Consider the following 17,470-nt stretch of genomic DNA (forward strand, 5'->3'; position numbering starts at 1 on the left):
TTGCTCTCCTGATCACATTCTGTTGGAGGAGACAACAGACAAGGTGAAAAAATAAACAAGCAACGATGCTAAATAATGAGAGATGCCTCAGAGAGACTGAAGCAGGGGAGGGTGTTTATGTCTGTGCGTGTACGCAGGGGGAGGTTGACATCTTCGTCGGGGGAGCCATTAAATGCCTCCGTGAGAGGGTGATGTTGGAGGAAAGGCCTGAAGTAAGTGAGAGAAACTCTTTGGTGAGGAGCCCCCCAGGCAGAAGGAACCACAAGTTCGAAGCCCGAGATGCTCGTTGTGGGGAAGAACCTTCCAGAGACTGCGAGGGTGGAGCAGAAGGAGCAAGTGGGGGAGGAGTCAGGATGAGGTCAGAAAGGCAGGGGAAGCTAGATCAAACGGGGCCTCTTACTCAGAGGAGGGACATGACATGATCTGACCTACATTCCAGCAGCATCCCTCTGGCTACTAGGGGGGTTGAGCCTCAAGGGGCCAGGGCAGAGGCAGGAGGACCAGTTAGGTGGCTCTTACCGCCAGCCACGGGAGCCTTTCTGGGTCCCCCCAAAGTGGCCCCCAGGCAACTGCCTGCCTCCTGGGCCTGGTCCTCCAGGCTGAGTGAGTGGAGATGGGAAGGCCGAAGGCATGGGGGCTTTCAGAGCACCGATGATGTGGGCCCAGTGGGCAGGCTGGGGTGTGGTGGGGAGAGCTAGTTTTAAGATGAGCAGATCGCAGGCAGAGCCACACGGAAGAGAGAGAAAAAAGCAGGGACCATCTTGGCGACACTTCGGACACATTGGGGACAATCGGCAGGGCCTCTCACTGAGGCTGCCAGTGTCTCTGCCCCTGGCTGGCCTCACCGTCAGCAGCAAGCACATTCCACAGCTGATGTTTGGCTTGTGGTCTGGCCTGGCCCTCTCCTTGGCTTCTTCTGCTCTGAAAGGCTTTTAAAATCAAAATCTGGGTTCTCTTTAAGTTTGGGGCATGAATCACTGCTTCTGGGCCTGGGCAGGGGCTGCAGGCCGGGAGGCCCCATCCGCGGGTGCTTCCTCTCACTTAGACCTGCGTGCGTTGTGTCACTAAGCACGTTTGTGTGACAGGCTCCCAGTCAAAGCACTCGGAGTCGGACTCGCCTCCAAGCTCCCGGCCAACATTTCCAATTGCCTGAGGGCCCCCTCCACCAGCCCCGAGAGCCCCGCAAAGTCAGCATGTCTAGAACGGACTCGACTTCCCCTCCTCCAACCTCCTCCTCCGCACAAGCCAGTGGTGCTGCCGCTTGGCCTCCCTGACACCTTTCTTCCCCAGATGGCCAGGCCCCGCTCCATTCTGTCCCTCCAGCCTCGTTCTTCTCCTTTCATCTTGCCACCTCTCCACCAGGCTCTGGTGGCCCCTGGGTCACTCCACGTCCGTCTTACCTCATTCCACCTGGTCTCAGTTGTCCTGTCGCATTCACCCTCCTCCATCCCCCAGAAATTCTCAAAACACAGATTCAAACACGCCACCACCTTCCCTCAGAAACCTCCAATGGCTCCCCATCTGCTAAATCCAATGTCTTAGCTGGCATTCAGGTCCCCTCTCAGTGCCTCGGCCCTGAAGGTGTTCCCTTCTCTCAGTTCCCCGTGGCACACCCTCCAATATCCCGCTGACCAACATCACGCCCTTTGCCCAGATACACTCTCTACCCCTCCTGCATTTGTGATCTCTTTCCCAACTCTCAAATCCCAGAGTCTTTTCTCTGTGTGACTTCCTCCCTTATATTACAGTTATTTATACAAAGGCCCTGTCTCTCCCACTAAACCATAAACTCATCGGAGGACAGGATGTTATCTCTTATCTTTTACCCACTAGAGCACCGAGCACAGGGCCCGGCTCACACAGGTCCCTGTGTTAGGACCCCCTGGGGGTACACGTGCAGAGAAATGTAAGACATTATCTTGCCCTTAAATACCTTTCTGTTTAGGGGCGCCTGGGTGGCTCAGTCAGTTAAGCATCCGACTTCGGCTCCGGTCAGGATCTCACGGTCTGTGGGTTCGAGCCCCGCATCAGGCTCTGTGCTGACAGCTCAGAGCCTGGAGCCCAATTCAGATTCTGTGTCTCCCTCTCTCTCTGCCCCTCCCCTGCTCATGCTCTGTCTCTCTCTGTCTCTCAATAATAAATAAATGTTAAAAAAAAAAACAACTTTCTGTTTACTCGGATAGACAGTTCTTACATATTTAATACATATTAATCAAGCATCTACCGTGGCGCTTGGTGAGAGCTAGGGACAACGGGAGTGGTAGGAGATGTGGTCTCTGCTCTTAGTTCGGTGGAGGAAGATGTGCAACCAATTACAATACTGTGTGGTCAGTAAAGTGCAGGGTGTCTTGAGATCATACAGGTCTCCAAGGTCTCGTTGAGGGGCTAAGGTGAGGATTCCAGGAGGAACTGGAGCCCAAGTGGAGACCTGAAGAATAAGTAGGAGGCAGCCAGGAAAAAGGAGGAGGCAGAATGGGATCTAAGGAACAACATGAGTGAAGGCCAGAGTGAGCTGGTGTGCCTGGAAAACTAAGCTCGGTCTGGTGGGGGCCCTCTGGGAGGGCGTGGGTGCTGGTGCATGTGGTGCTGCTCCGGGTGGGTCCTGAGCACAGGCCAGGGCCAGCTATTCAGGGTCTGGTTAGCTCTGCCAACCTGATGGCAATAGGGAGCCACTGAAGGTTTTAAGCAGGGGAGTGACGACACTACTTTGTATTTTAGCTTTACCTTGGCTGCTATTGAAAATGGTCTGATGGAATGGGGGTCAGGGAGACAATGACACCTGAGTTGGGCTGGGGCCTCAGGGAGGTCCCAGAGCCCTCCTGCTCTGTCCCCAGATCTCTCTTCCTGATGGAGCATCCCTTTCCCACCCCACAAGGCTTTGCTTTGCCTGTGCCCCATCCTGAGTTGGGGGCTTCCTTCACTCGAACACTGGCGACAGTTTCAGCAGGCCCCAGAATCAGAGGGTTGGAATGATGCTAGGGGGCTTCGTCTAATCCCTGCTGGACACCTCCCATCCCGCCCCCAACCCCTGTGCCTCTCCATCTGTCTGTTGGCAGTTCTGACCAGGATCTTCAGCAGATCAGTGTCCTCTAAAGCCCTTCTTTGGCTTTTCTGGGTTTCCTGCTTGTGGCCTAGTGCCCAATAGCTCATGGCTTTGTAGGAGACACAGAGAGGGTCTCCAACGATCAACCCCCCACATGCCAACTCCCACCTCCAAATTCCACCTTGTGCTCAGCCTCTCAAACTTTGACTCCAAGCTGGGTTTCCAGCCCAGCCTGGCTATGAATCCTGTGCCAGCTCAGGCTGGGTTAGGGGTGGGGGTGGGTGTGGACTGGAGGAACTGGGGCTCAGGAGAACTGGTGAAATCTTGGCTTCACCACTGGCTGTTGTGTGACCCTGGGTAAGCCATTCCCTTCCCGGACGGTGCTTTCTCTTCTGCTTCACTGGGGACTGGGCTTAGAGTTCATTAGTGATTCTCAGCCATGGCTGTCTGTTGGAATGACGGGTGAGTTTTAAAAAACGTGATGCTGGGCTCTAACAGAGAGTGATGATGTGTTCCGGGGTGGGGCCTGGGCAAAGGTTCTGTTTTATGCAGGCCGCCATCCCCTTGTTCATCCAGGATGAAGGACGCTGGATTTGCTGATCGTCTGCAATATTCCATGACAGACCAAGATGGGTGGGGCAGAGTGGGCAAAAAGCCCGAGGAGTGTCCCCTCATAAAGTATCGGCCCGCAGGACCACAGCAGTACAAGTACCTGCGGCTGCAGAAAGGCCAGAAAATTCAAGTTTTGGCCTCATGCATTCAGCAAGGTGGCTACTCCAGAGCCTAGCGCCAAGTGCTTGGAAGGTTCCCCCCCCCCCCCCACCAAAGGTTCTCAAAGTGGTCTTGGGCCAGTAGTAGCTGGAGAGGGAAGCATCTTTTGATTTCGGCATCTTTTGATGCACGGCTTCAAATGCATCCCGTAGGCCTCACTCCGCCTTTAGAACTGCTTCATGGGACACCCCAGCATCGTGGGCACCAGCACTCTGCACGAGCCCTACAGTCTGTATGTGATCTGCGCCTTCCTGCTCCCACTGTGTCCCCCGAGGAAGAGGCTGTGCCTTATCTAATTTGAAATCCCCAGGATCTGGAGGTGTAGTGGGTGCTCAGTACACGTGAGTCAAATGGACAAGCCACTCAGTTTCTTCATTTGTAAAGTGGGATCATGGTGCCTCCCTGCCAAAGTACAGGCCTGTGGGGAGAACCACATGAGCAGGCTGGCTTCATGGGTGTGCGACCTGAGCAGCTGCTCAGGGCCCTACACTCAGAAGGGCCCACACTTGATTTAATGCTCTGTGGTGGCCATCCTGGAATTCTTAATCTTTTTAAACGAGGAGCCCTGCATTTTCATTTTGTACTGGGTTTTGCAGATGATGTGGCTGGTCTTGCACGTGTGGAAGACGGTGTGAATAAACCCAGAGAAAAGCCCTGCCTACAAATTATTTATGGGACTTTATGATTGCCACCAGCTACTGGATCTGAGAGGCTATTAACTCCAGGGAAAGACCAGTTCTGGTAGAGGAAGAAAACATGGGCGCTGCTTTGTGACCTTTCTGGTAGGAGGGGGCAGTGGTCTGGGGCAGTGGCCTGGGGATGGCCAGGCTGAGAGAGAGAACTGTGGGGGCCGGGGAATACCAGAGGTCTATAGAGAATGATTTCAATGATCTTATCCCACCTGCCTGCCACAGATGTAGAATTTCTACCATTAGAACTTCATTCCTTTGCCTGAAGCATTGCTTGCTCCTTAAATTAGGTGTAGCAAATTAGATTCCTAACCTCATCTTTGGCCAGAGAACCTGCCTCTGAGTTCCCATGTGATCTTGGGAAAACCGTTAAGAGCCTCGGTTTCTCCATCTACCTAATGGACATACTAGCCATGGCAGGGCCTCTAAGCCTCACTTGGCCCCTCCTCATTGATAGAATGAACATATGGAAATGCTCATCAGGAGCTGCACCCACTTGCTCAGTTTGGGTTTTTTTCCCCATGGCCTTCCTGAGGCACAGCCCTCCCAATCTGCAAGGACATAGGCCTAGGAAATCTGCAGGGTCAGGATTTCTGATAGCCTGGCCCAGCTGGGTGATGCTCTGGAGGAAGAAAACTATCAACCCCAGCTGCAGAGGCAGGAACCCCTTCTCTGTGTCATCCTGTTTGGAATCCTGGAGTATGTTGCTATAGCAACTTGCCTAACTCACCCCACATGCCACGTGGAAAAGCCTCTGTCTGCTCTAGTGCATCACCCAAGCCACAGACGGGATCCTTCTAACTTACAGGATGGGGCCTCCGTCATCCACAAGGGCCGGAAGAGTGGGCCAAGTGGCTGGACCACGCGAAGGCAGGTCCCCAGCCTCAAATATTTAGTCTGCTGGTTGGCCTCTGCACCTGACATTTTACCATCAGCCCCTTGTCCCTTGAGCTCAAGGTACAGTCCAGTTAAAATGCAAACCCCTTCAGGTAGGACACATGAAATTGTCATCACTCATTAGTGCCCTTCAGCCTGAATTAAATCATTAGGTCTGGGGCTCAGAGCAGGTTTTGATTAGGGGAACAGGAGAAGAGAACTTCTCAGCCCGGACCCCGAGAAGGGACTGGAGAGGGAGTCTGGGGGTGGGTGGCGTGGTCCAGAGCACTGGGAACTTGGGGGCAGCGGGTAGAGAGCCTCTCTCGGCCCTGAGCTGTGAGGCGAGGGAGGGAGAGCCTTGCTTACATTCTGAGGCACCATGTGAGCGTCGCTTCTCATCAGGCCGGCACCTTGACTGAGAAGCCAGTGTCTAGCTGAGTCTGAAGAAGGGAGTGGCCACTCCTGGGCTGGTGCCCTTGAGCGGATGGCCATTTGAGCGCTGATCTCATTTTCCCTGAAAACAGCTCCTTCAGCAGGAGCACCTTACTCATCTATCTATGCTCTCCGGGCCCAGTTCCCAAAGAAATATCATGAATGGATTAAGGAAGAGCCATGGCTTGGGCGTCAAACAATCCTGATGCGACCTCTTACTCTATCAGCATGACCTTGGATGAACCAACACGCTCCTCGCGTGTATTCTGGTGATTGCAGACGTGACTTCGTGAGGCAGCAGCAGGGCCTAAGTGAGATGTGAGAACGTGCTCAACACAGCGGACGGCATCAATCAAATGACGCACGGTGGGAAGGGGATACCTGCTGCTGTTAACCGACGGCTGACTGGGTGCCAGATGCTGCTCGAAGCACTCGATATGAGTAAGCCATGTACAGATCATCGGATGTTTAGCACGCACCAGCCTGTGATGTTGTTTTTCTCCCCATTACACAGATGAGGAAAAATGAGGCCCAGAGGGGCTTCTCCAGGGTTTGCCGAGGAGAAAAGATTTGAACCCAGGCAGTTGGGCTCCCAGGCCACACACATGGTGATTGCTGCTGCTGTTCAGGAAGCACGTGGGTGAACAACGAAATGAGGGACAGAGGCAGGGAGGCAATGTGACCACCCTGGCTTTTCCCTCCAGGTGGGATTTTATTTACGTTGGGACTCAGGTCATAAAAACATGAAGGGTATGAAAGCCATTCCATGGAATGGAATGTTTTGGAAAACTTATTTAATTGGGGTTTACAAGATGACCAACTCCAGCCTCTTGCTTCCCCTTCTCCCCACACTGGTAACAAACTTCTGGGCTTTCAGCTAAGAATGTGTCCAGCTGGGATTTACATGATGGGGGTTGGACCCCCACCTGGACCACAGCTCCCTCTAGCAAGCACTCCACACTGAGGGCATGTGGCTTCAGAGTCAGCTGGAGGCCATCGTATACCTCAACATAATAAAGGCCACATATGACAAATCCACAGCCAACATCACACTCAATAGTGAAAAACTTTTCCTCTGAAATTAGGAACAACACAAGGCTGCACAACCTTGCCGCATAGTATCCAAAATCCTAGCTACAGTCACCAGACAAGAAAAAGAAATAAAAGGCATCTCAACTGATAAAGAAGGAACACTGCCACTATTTGCAAATAACATGATATATATAGAAAATCCTAAAAGCTCCACCAAAAAGCTATTAGAATTAATAAATGAATTCAGGGGCGCCTGGGTGGCGCAGTCGGTTAAGCGTCCGACTTCAACCAGGTCATGATCTCGCGGTCCGTGAGTTCGAGCCCCACGTCAGGCTCTGGGCTGATGGCTCAGAGCCTGGAGCCTGTTTCCGATTCTGTGTCTCCCTCTCTCTCTGCCCCTCCCCCGTTCATGCTCTGTCTCTCTCTGTCCCAAAAATAAATAAACGTTGAAAAAAAAATTAAAAACTAAATGAATTCATTAAAATTGCAGGATATAAAATTATTAGACAGAAATCTGTTGCATTTTTATACACTAATAATGAGCTAGCAGAAAGAGAAATCAAGAAAATCCTATTTGCAATTGTATCAAAAAGAAGAAAATAACTGGGAATAAATTTAACCAAGGAGGTAAAAGACCTATACTCTGAAAACTGTAAGGTATTGATGAAAGAGATTGATCATGAACCAATAAGTGGAAAGATACAGCATATTCATGGACTGGAAGAATTAAGTGTTAAAACGTCCACACTACCCAAAGCAATGTACAGATTCAATGTACTCTCCATCAAAATACCAATAGCACTTTTCACAAAACTAGAATAATCCTCAAATTTGTATGGAGCCACAAAAGATCCGAATAGCCAAAGCAATCTTGAGAGAGAAGAACGAAGCTGGAGGTATCACAATCCTGGATTTCAAACTATACTACAAGCTGTAGTAATCAAAACAGTATGGCACTGGCACAAAGATAGACACATAGATCAGCGGGACCAAGCAGAGAGCCCAGAAATAAACCCACGTGTATATATATGGTCAATTAATCTATAACAAAGGATAGAAGAACATACAATGGGAAAAGACAGTTTCTTCAATAAGTGCTGTTGGGAAAACTAGACAGCTACATGGTAGGAAAGGAAGGAAGGAAGGAAGGAAGGAAGGAAGGAAGGAAGGAAGGAAGGAAGGAAGGAAAGGGGGGAGGAAGGGAGGAAAGGGGGGAGGAAGGGAGGAAAAAAGGAAGGAAAGAAGGAAGGAAGGAATGGGAAGGAGAGAGGAGGAAGGAAGAAAGAAGGGAGGGAGGAAGGGAGGAAGGAAGGGAGGAAGGGAGGGAGGGAGGAAGAAAGGAAGAAAGGAAGGAGGGAAGGAGGGAAGGAGGGAAGGAAGGAGGGAAGGAAGGGAGGAAAAGAGAAGGAAAGAAGGAAGGAAGGAACAGGAGAGGGGAGGGGAGGAAGGAAGGAAGAAGGGAGGGAGGGAGGAAGGAAGGAAGGAAAGGGGGGAGGAAGGGAGGAAGGGAGGGAGGGAGGAAGGGAGGAAGGAAGGGAGGGAGGAAGAAAGGAAGAAAGGAAGGAGGGAAGGAGGGAAAGAGGGAAGGAGGGAAGGAGGGAAGGAAGGAAGGAAGGGAGGAAAAGAGAAGGAAAGAAGGAAGGAAGGAACAGGAGAGGGGAGGGGAGGAAGGAAGGAAGAAAGAAGGGAGGGAGGGAGGAAGGAAGGAAGGAAAGGGAGGGAGGAAGGGAGAGAGGAAGGGAGGAAAAAAGGAAGGAAAGAAGGAAGGAAGGAATGGGAAGGGGAGGGGAGGAAGGAAGAATAGAAGGGAGGGAGGAAGGGAGGGAGGAAGGGAGGGAGGAAGGGAGGGAGGAAGGGAGGGAGGAAGGGAGGGAGGAAGGGAGGGAGGAAGGGAGGGAGGATGGGAGGGAGGAAGGGAGGAAAAAAGGAAGGAAGGAATGGGAAGGGGAAGGGAGGAAGGAAGAATAGAAGGGAGGGAGGAAGGGAAGGAGGAAGGAAGAATAGAAGAGAGGGAGGAAGGGAGGGAGGAAGGGAGGGAGGAAGGAAGGAAGGAAGGAAAGAAAGGGAGGGAGGAAGGAAGGGAGGAAAAGAGAAGGAAAGAAGGAAGGAAGGAACAGGAGAGGGGAGGGGAGGAAGGAAGAAAGGAGGGAGGGAGGGAGGGAGGGAGGGACGGAGGGAGGAAGGAAGGAAGGAAGGAAAGGGAGGGAGGAAGGGAGAGAGGGAGGGAGGAAAAAAGGAAGGAAAGAAGGAAGGAAGGAATGGGAAGGGGAGGGGAGGAAGGAAGAATAGAAGGGAGGGAGGAAGGGAGGGAGGAAGGAAGAATAGGAGGGAGGGAGGAAGGGAGGGAGGAAGGGAGGGAGGAAGGAAGGAAGGAAGGAAAGAAAGGGAGGGAGGAAGGAAGGGAGGAAAAGAGAAGGAAAGAAGGAAGGAAGGAACAGGAGAGGGGAGGGGAGGAAGGAAGAAAGGAGGGAGGGAGGGAGGGAGGGAGGGAGGAAGGAAGGAAGGAAGGAAGGAAGGAAAGGGAGGGAGGAAGGGAGAGAGGGAGGGAGGAAAAAAGGAAGGAAAGAAGGAAGGAAGGAATGGGAAGGGGAGGGGAGGAAGGAAGAATAGAAGGGAGGGAGGAAGGGAGGGAGGAAGGGAGGGAGGAAGGGAGGGAGGAAGGGAGGGAGGAAGGGAGGGAGGAAGGGAGGGAGGAAGGGAGGGAGGAAGGGAGGGAGGATGGGAGGGAGGAAGGGAGGAAAAAAGGAAGGAAGGAATGGGAAGGGGAAGGGAGGAAGGAAGAATAGAAGGGAGGGAGGAAGGGAAGGAGGAAGGAAGAATAGAAGAGAGGGAGGAAGGGAGGGAGGAAGGGAGGGAGGAAGGAAGGAAGGAAGGAAAGAAAGGGAGGGAGGAAGGAAGGGAGGAAAAGAGAAGGAAAGAAGGAAGGAAGGAACAGGAGAGGGGAGGGGAGGAAGGAAGAAAGGAGGGAGGGAGGGAGGGAGGGAGGGACGGAGGGAGGAAGGAAGGAAGGAAGGAAAGGGAGGGAGGAAGGGAGAGAGGGAGGGAGGAAAAAAGGAAGGAAAGAAGGAAGGAAGGAATGGGAAGGGGAGGGGAGGAAGGAAGAATAGAAGGGAGGGAGGAAGGGAGGGAGGAAGGAAGAATAGGAGGGAGGGAGGAAGGGAGGGAGGAAGGGAGGGAGGAAGGAAGGAAGGAAGGAAAGAAAGGGAGGGAGGAAGGAAGGGAGGAAAGAGAAGGAAAGAAGGAAGGAAGGAACAGGAGAGGGGAGGGGAGGAAGGAAGAAAGGAGGGAGGGAGGGAGCGAGGGAGGGAGGAAGGAAGGAAGGAAGGAAGGAAGGAAGGAAAGGGAGGGAGGAAGGGAGAGAGGGAGGGAGGAAAAAAGGAAGGAAAGAAGGAAGGAAGGAATGGGAAGGGGAGGGGAGGAAGGAAGAATAGAAGGGAGGGAGGAAGGGAGGAAAGGAGGGAGGAAGGGAGGAAAGGAGGGAGGGAGGAAGGAAGGAAGGAACAGGAGAGGGGAGGGGAGGAAGGAAGAAAGAAGGGAGGAAGGGAGGAAGGAAGGAAGGAAGGAAGGAAGGAAGGAAGGAAGGAAGGAAGGAAAGGGAGGGAGGAAGGGAGAGAGGAAGGGAGGAAAAAAGGAAGAAAAGAAGGAAGGAAGGAATGGGAAGGGGAGGGGAGGAAGGAAGAATAGAAGGAAGGAAGGAAGGAAGGAAGGAAGGGCACCCCTTTCTTACACGATATAAAAAAATAAACTCAAAATGGATTAAAGCCCTAAATGTGATACCTGAAGCCATAAAACCCCTAAAAGAAAACATAGGCAGTAAACTCCTAGACATGGGTCTTAGCAATATTTGGGAGGGTCTGTCTCCCGGGGCAAGGACAACAAAAGCAAAAATAAACAACTGGGACTACATCAGAATAAAATCTTTTGCACAGCAAAGTAAACCATCACCAAAATGAAAAAATCCACATCTACTAAATGGGAGAAAATATTTGCAAATGATGTATCTGATAAGTAGTTAATATCCCCCAAAATATAAGAAGTCATTTAAAAAAAAGCAATCTGATTTTAAAAAGGGTAGAGAAACTAAATAGACACCTTTTCCAAAGAAGACATACAGATGGCTGATGGGCACATGAAAATATGCTCAATATCACTCATCATTAGTGAAATGCAGATCAATACAACAACGAAGTATCATCTCGCACCTGTCAGAATGGCTATCATCACAAAGACAAGAAAAAACAAATGTTGGTGAGGATGTGGAGAAAAGAGAACCCATGTGCTATTGGTGGGAATGTAAATTGGTGCAGCCACTGTGGAAAACAGTATGGCAATTCCTCAAAAAATTAAAAATAGAACTATTTTAATAGTTCTGAACGACCCAGCAATTCCACTATTGGGTATTTACTCCCCCAAAATGAAAACACTAATTCAAAAAGATATATGCCCTCCATTGTTCATTGCAGCACTATTTACAATAGCTAAGATACGGAAGCAACCTAAGTGTCCATTGATAGACGAATGGATAAAGAAGATGTCCCATTGTGTACACAAAGTACATTACTCAACCACAAAAGATAATGAAATCTTTCCAATCACAACAACATGGGTAACACCCAGAGGGTACGGCACTAAGTGAAATAAGTCAGAAAGAGACATATACCATGTAATTTCATTTACACGCAGAATCTAAAAAACAAAGCAAATGAACAAACAGAACAAGACCAATAGACTCATCAATACAGGGAATAAACTGGGCTGCCAGAGGTGAAAGGGATTAAGAGGCACAAACTTCCAGTTATTAATCAAAAAAGTCCTGGAGATGAAAAGTACAGCCTGGGGAATCTAGTCAGTAATATTGTAATCGCTTTCTGTGGTGGCAGGTTGCAACCACTCATCACGGTGTGCATTTCATAAGACGTATAAATGTTGAATCACTGTGTTGTAACCTGAAACGAATACAATACTGGATATCAGTTGTACTTCTATTAAAAAAAAACAAAAAAACAGGGGCGCCTGGGTGGCGCAGTTGGTTAAGTGTCCGACTTCAGCCAGGTCACGATCTCGCGGTCCGTGAGTTTGAGCCCCGTGTCAGGCTCTGGGCTGATGGCTCAGAGCCTGGAGCCTGTTTCCGATTCTGTGTCTCCCTCTCTCTCTGCCCCTCCCCCGTTCATGCTCTGTCTCTCTCTGTCCCAAAAATAAATAAACGTTGAAAAAAAAATTAAAAAAAAAAAAAACCTACTATAAAAAAAACACAAAGAACTAAAGAGCAAGCCAGCTCAGACCACAGTTTTGTCCTAAGCAAGGAGGAGAGAGGATGGAAGGGAAGTTGCCTGCTGCTGAAGGAAGCTTCCCCTACAGGAGGGGAGAGAAAGAGCTTCCGGGGAGGTCAAAATGAAGGTGAGTCGCCGTCTGAGTGTCTGAGTTCCGTAGGGGCCCACAGCCCTGTGTGGGTGGGCGGGGACAAGGAGAACAGCAAGGAGATAGACATCCCATCTCTGGGGGGCCACGGTGGGATAGACACTGGCCACAGTGAATAACTAGAAAGAAGGTGATACTCTACTGCTCTTTTCAGGGGCCCCGAGACCCACGTGTGGAAGGGTCCAGAAGCTCCTCAGCTGAGAGGCTTGGCTGACAAGCCCCACAGCTGGAGAGCCGGGCTTGGATCCTTTTAGTTTTTGCACACCCATGGTGCCTAGTACTGTGTTTTTTTTCCCAGACGAGGTTTTTCTGCTGAATAAGAACCGCCCCCCACCCCTTGCTTCCACAGGGACACACAAGGGCCATGCCGCATGGTATGGTTCTTCTCCACGCCACAAAATACCACAAGACACTCACACTAAGATTTCATTGACTTCATGACAGCCTCAACCGAAATAAATAGATAGATAGATAGATAGATAGATAGATAGATAGATAGATAGAATCCCTCAATTCCCATCATGATCAAGACTTCGGGCCAGGTCTTTAGGAGAGGGGCTGGGAAAGTTTGGGTCTATTTGGGGCCTTGACATGTATGTCTTCTCCAGCACCCTCGCACATAGCACTTCCTTTAGACCTCTCCTATGGACTTGAGTTTGACAGCTACAACTCCGTGCATCCTTCCATCCCTTACTGTACAGTCAGTACCTTCAGTCCTAAGCTGCTGCTGCTGGAGAAGAAAAACAACCTCCCTGAATGCTTAATATGTGCTGGAACTTTCCAAGCACTGTATTTACACTTACTCATTTAATCTTTGGATAATTCTGTAAAGTCTCTTATTATCATCCCCATTTTGCAGATGAGAAAGCTGAGGCACAGAACCATTTGGTAATTTGCAAAGAGCACAGAGTCCTAACTGGCAGAGGCCAGACCCAGTCCAGGGAGTGAGACCCCCAGGCTTTCACCCCCACGCTGTGTCTGATCTCCCTGTGTGCCTTTATGGAGCGCCGCAGACAATAGGTGCTCAGTAAAGATTGAGTTTTAAAGAATCATTACTCATGAACCCTTATTACAGATATGTTATGATAGAAACTTCTGATCAATGGATCTGTTTTACCTGGATGTCAGCTACAAAAGTCTTTGGGTTTGTCTATTTCCTATTCCTTCCTTCCCTCCATCCTCCCTTCCTCTTCCCTTCTTCCCTCCTTCTTTTATTTCCTTCCTCCCTTCCTTCCTTCCTCTTTCCCTCCTTCCCTCTCTTTATTCCTTTTTTCTTCCTTTCTAGTTTCGCCCACCCATCACCTTGCCCAACTTACAGCAGAAGCTCTGGCAAGATAGAAGCTCCAAACTCATAATGGCTTCCACGTGCATTCACTCCCAACTTGGCCTGTGACAGGTTCCCTGCTCAGCCAAGCTGTGCCGTCACCATCAGGCAAGCTTCCTGGTAATCCTCACATTGAATCCATGTGATGCACCATTGGGAGACTGACATCAATCTTGCTCTGGAGCCAGGGGGATGGACCCACTGACCCCCCCAACCCCCGCTCCAACCTTTCCAATTTTGGGTCCAAAATAGAGTCACCTTTGTGGTTTAAAATATCCTTTTTTTTTTCTCTCTCTCTTTAATTAGTCCCAGGAAATAACACTCTAACTTATAAACAATCCTACTTTGAGGCCTCTCCACACTCTCCACACCCTTTCAAGGCTCTCCTCCCCTCAGGAAGCCTCCTTTGCTAATCAAGTGGAACTGAACTTCTCTTGTGTGAACCATAGTCCTTAGCTTTTCTGTGCTGTTCACTCCCTAATCCCTCTATTCAGCTTCCTCTGGCCTTGCCTTATTCCCAGCTCCAGGCAGGACCCAGACTGCACACATACTTGGTCCCCACGCCCAGTTTCTTGCAAGCAGATGTCGTCGTTCCAACATTGATTGATATGTTTAATGAATCCCATATTTTAAGAACCCAAACTGACCATACATAACTTAAGGGTGGTTTTTCTCCATTTAAAGGGAATTCTGAGTCACAAATCCTGTCCCTGTCCTTCACCCCACTCCCCTAGCGCCCTCTCCCCCCGCCCCCACCATTCCTGCTTGAGTAAACGACATTAACAACCATGGCTTCTGCCCTGCTGTGCACCAAGCCCTGTGTTAAGGACTTTTCTGACAGTGCCTCACTTAATTATCTGGAGTACTTTATGAACTCGGTCTGAGTCTCTATCTCCGTTCCACAAAGAAGGAAACCTGTTGGAGAGATTGCATATTGTGCCCAAGATTGTACAGCTAGTGGGCAGCAGAGCCAGGATGGAAGCGCTCTGATTCCAAAGACTTCATTCTTAGCTTTCCGAGGTCCAGACTTTCTCCATCTCAGGTCCGGTGGGAAGATTCCTCCTATCTGGAGCCACACAGGGCTCCCTTTTCCTAAGACTGGATCTCCCCGTGATTTGAAGACAGTTCCTGGAGTTACCTTCCCTCCTGTCTAAAAGACCTAGAGTGGACTTCACCTCCCCCTGCAGCCGGTTTCTAGATGTATGCTGGCCTGGTGGCCTGATGCCCTCCCCAACACTCCTTTCCCCCAACAACTTAAAGCGGCAATGTTTGCTTCGTGGCTCTAGGATCTGGACTGAAATCCATGGCCAGAAACTCTTTCAACTACAGGCCCTTCCAGAGTCTCCGCTAGAGACAGATGGGGGGTGCACTTGTTTCCGCGGTACCCTGGGACCGCGGTGAGTGAGCCCGGGCTGGGGGGTCGCCACCGGTGCTCCCTGTCTGCTCCTTCCCTGCTGCCCCCGCGTCTGACCCCAGTACCGCTCCAGCCCCAGCCTGACCCATGCGGAAGGGGAGGCGAGGCCGGGCGGCCAGTCCCCGCGGCGGGCTCTGGTCCCCGCCGGGACACTCCGCTGCGCAAAGGAGAGGCCCCGAAAGCGGTCGCCGCCGGTAGAACGGCGCCGCTGGCCGCCACCCCGGGTCGGGCCGGGTCGCCGGGGGTGGAGAAGCCCGGGCCGGGTGGCCCCAGTGCGGAGAGCCCAGGGCCCGCTTCTGGCTGCCGGCAGTGCGCCCGGCCGGCCCGAGGTCCTCGCCGCGCCCCGACACCTGGATTGCATTAGGCGGGCGGCGCGCGCCTCGGCGACGGCGGCTTCCCCCGATTATTGAATAACTGCATAATTTCGAGCGCCGGTTGCCCCGTCCCTACCCCGCGTATCAGGTAAGGTTTCTGGGGCCCTGGACTGCGAAGCTGCGCCCGTCGCCTTCGGCCCGGCCGGCGACCGCTCGCCCCTGGGGCTTCGTCCTAGGGGCCCCCGCCCTGGGGCTTCGTCCGACCGCGGCCGGAGGGACTCTGGGCAGCGCTCGGCGCCCAGGTCCCCCCAGCTCTCCCGGGCCGCCGCGCCCGGCTCCCCAAACTTCAGGCGCCTCCCTCCGCAGGCAGGAGGGCTCCCGAGGCGGCGCTTGCTCCGCGCGCCCGGACCCCTCCCAGCCCGGGCCACGCGCCCTCCGCGCTCCCGGGACGCCCGAGTCTCCCCGGCGGGGCGCCCGGAGGTAGCCAGCGTGTCCGGCGGGGCCGCCAGCCCGCCGCGCTCCTCGACTTGAGCCTCTTCAGTCTTCCCCAACTCCTCCCCGCACACCCAAACAAACTCCCGGCCGCGAGTCGCCCCGGCGCCCTCTTTTGCGGAGTTTGGCCGCTAGACTGCCGCCGCTTCTCGGGGGACCCGCGTCCCCCCAGCAGCCAAGCTCCGACCCTCCGAGGGGCTCCCACCCGCACGCGGAGGCAAGGGGGACGTACCTGGCCACAGGCTGAGCGCCCAGGCCACCAGGAGGCCCCTGGGCAGGTCCATGGCGCGCGGCGGCGGCGGCGGCGGCGGCGGCGGCGGCGGCGGCTTGGGCCGGGTGAGGGGCGGCGGGGCGGTGAGCCCGAGCGGCAGCCTCCTCGCGGGCGCCCGGAGCCTGCACTGCGAGCCGCGCGCCCGGCTCCCTGACAGCAGCCGCTCCTGCAGAGGAAGTGGGAGGGCTCGGGCGGCGGGGAGGGGCGCGCGGACACGCTCGCGCCGGGCGCGGGGCCAATCTCGGCCCCTCTGCCACCTGGGCACGCGGCGTGCCGCCACCCCCCCCCACGCCCTCTCCGCACCGCCCGCGCCCCTACTCCTCCTATGCCGGGGAGAACCCCCCCCGCCCCCCGCCTCCGAGAACCGGTGCGGCGCCTCCCTCCACACCCCGCCACCAAAGGCCAAATCTCTGCAGCAAAAGTGGCTTATATTCCCGTTTCTCAGAGGGTTCACAAAGCTCGGAGGGGTATCTCAGGTGGCCCGAAGACATTGGCCACGACTGAGGTCTCCCTTGGCCCAGGGGAGCGGATGTCCCTCAAACGTCAATTCGGAGACGTCCCTCCCGCCCGCCCTTATCGGGAGCTTGGAATGCAAAGGCCCCGGTGCTGCTTCTGACCCCGGAATGAATGCGGATCCCTGCTCCACCTCCACTCTGTCCGCTCTTCCTACCTGAGGCACCCGACGCAGCCAGGAGGATCCTGAGCCTACTTTCACAGCAGTGAAGCGGTTCTTTGGAACGCAGCCACCTTCCTTCCCAGCAGTTCAAAACCCCTGACAATTAAATTCAACGCACATTTGTTGCACAAACTTTAAATCAGGCCCTGGACCAGAACCAGGGAGTGTAGAGGCTGGCCTGCCCAGCAGGGGAGAATTGAGGCAGAGGGTGGGATGGCACAGGTGGTGAAAGTGAGAGCAGGGACCCCACATCACTTTCTCAGGAAAGCCTTCCTTCACCCCCACCCCAACCCCCGTCCTCACCAGGTAGGCTCCCCAGGTACATGCTCTCTCTACCTCTCTTTTCTTCATTATACTTAGGTAAGTTAGTGTAATCATTTGATTAACTTTTCTGCCCTTGTCCAGACTGAAAACCCCATTCAGGTAGAAATCTCTGGTTCACAGCTGAGCACTCAGCCCTCAGCACCCAGCGCCAGTAACACAGTAAGTGGGTGGGTGGACGGATGAGTAGTTGAATGAGCACAGGTGATGTGTGGGTGCCCAGAGGAATTTTCTCTCTGGGAAGGATTGGAAGGGCTTCCCAGTGGAGTTGGCATTCAGGCTGGATCCTGGAGGATTGAAGTGGGTTTTGAGAAGGCCCAGGTTCACGTGAGTTTAGTAATAGGTGTTGTGCCTGCCTCCCCAACACTGCTCTCTTCTTGCTAGATACCCTGGTTTT

General features: G+C 52.9%; 1 protein-coding gene across 1 annotated transcript in view; it reads right to left on the minus strand.

The window, feature by feature from the left end:
• The window catches only part of ITGA11 (integrin subunit alpha 11), a 129,486-nt gene extending 113,253 nt beyond the window's left edge, over positions 1-16,233 (minus strand). Inside the window, exon 1 of the mRNA XM_086711036.1 lies at positions 16,038-16,233. Coding sequence (XP_086567162.1) covers positions 16,038-16,089 — 52 coding nt within the window. The 5' untranslated portion in view covers positions 16,090-16,233. The remainder of the gene's footprint in view (positions 1-16,037) is intronic.
• Positions 16,234-17,470: the final 1,237 nt, after the last annotated feature.

This window comes from Puma concolor, chromosome B3 (assembly GCF_028749965.1).
Source record: "Puma concolor isolate L17-30 chromosome B3, mPumCon1.1.hap2, whole genome shotgun sequence".
Classification (NCBI taxonomy): domain Eukaryota; kingdom Metazoa; phylum Chordata; class Mammalia; order Carnivora; family Felidae; genus Puma; species Puma concolor.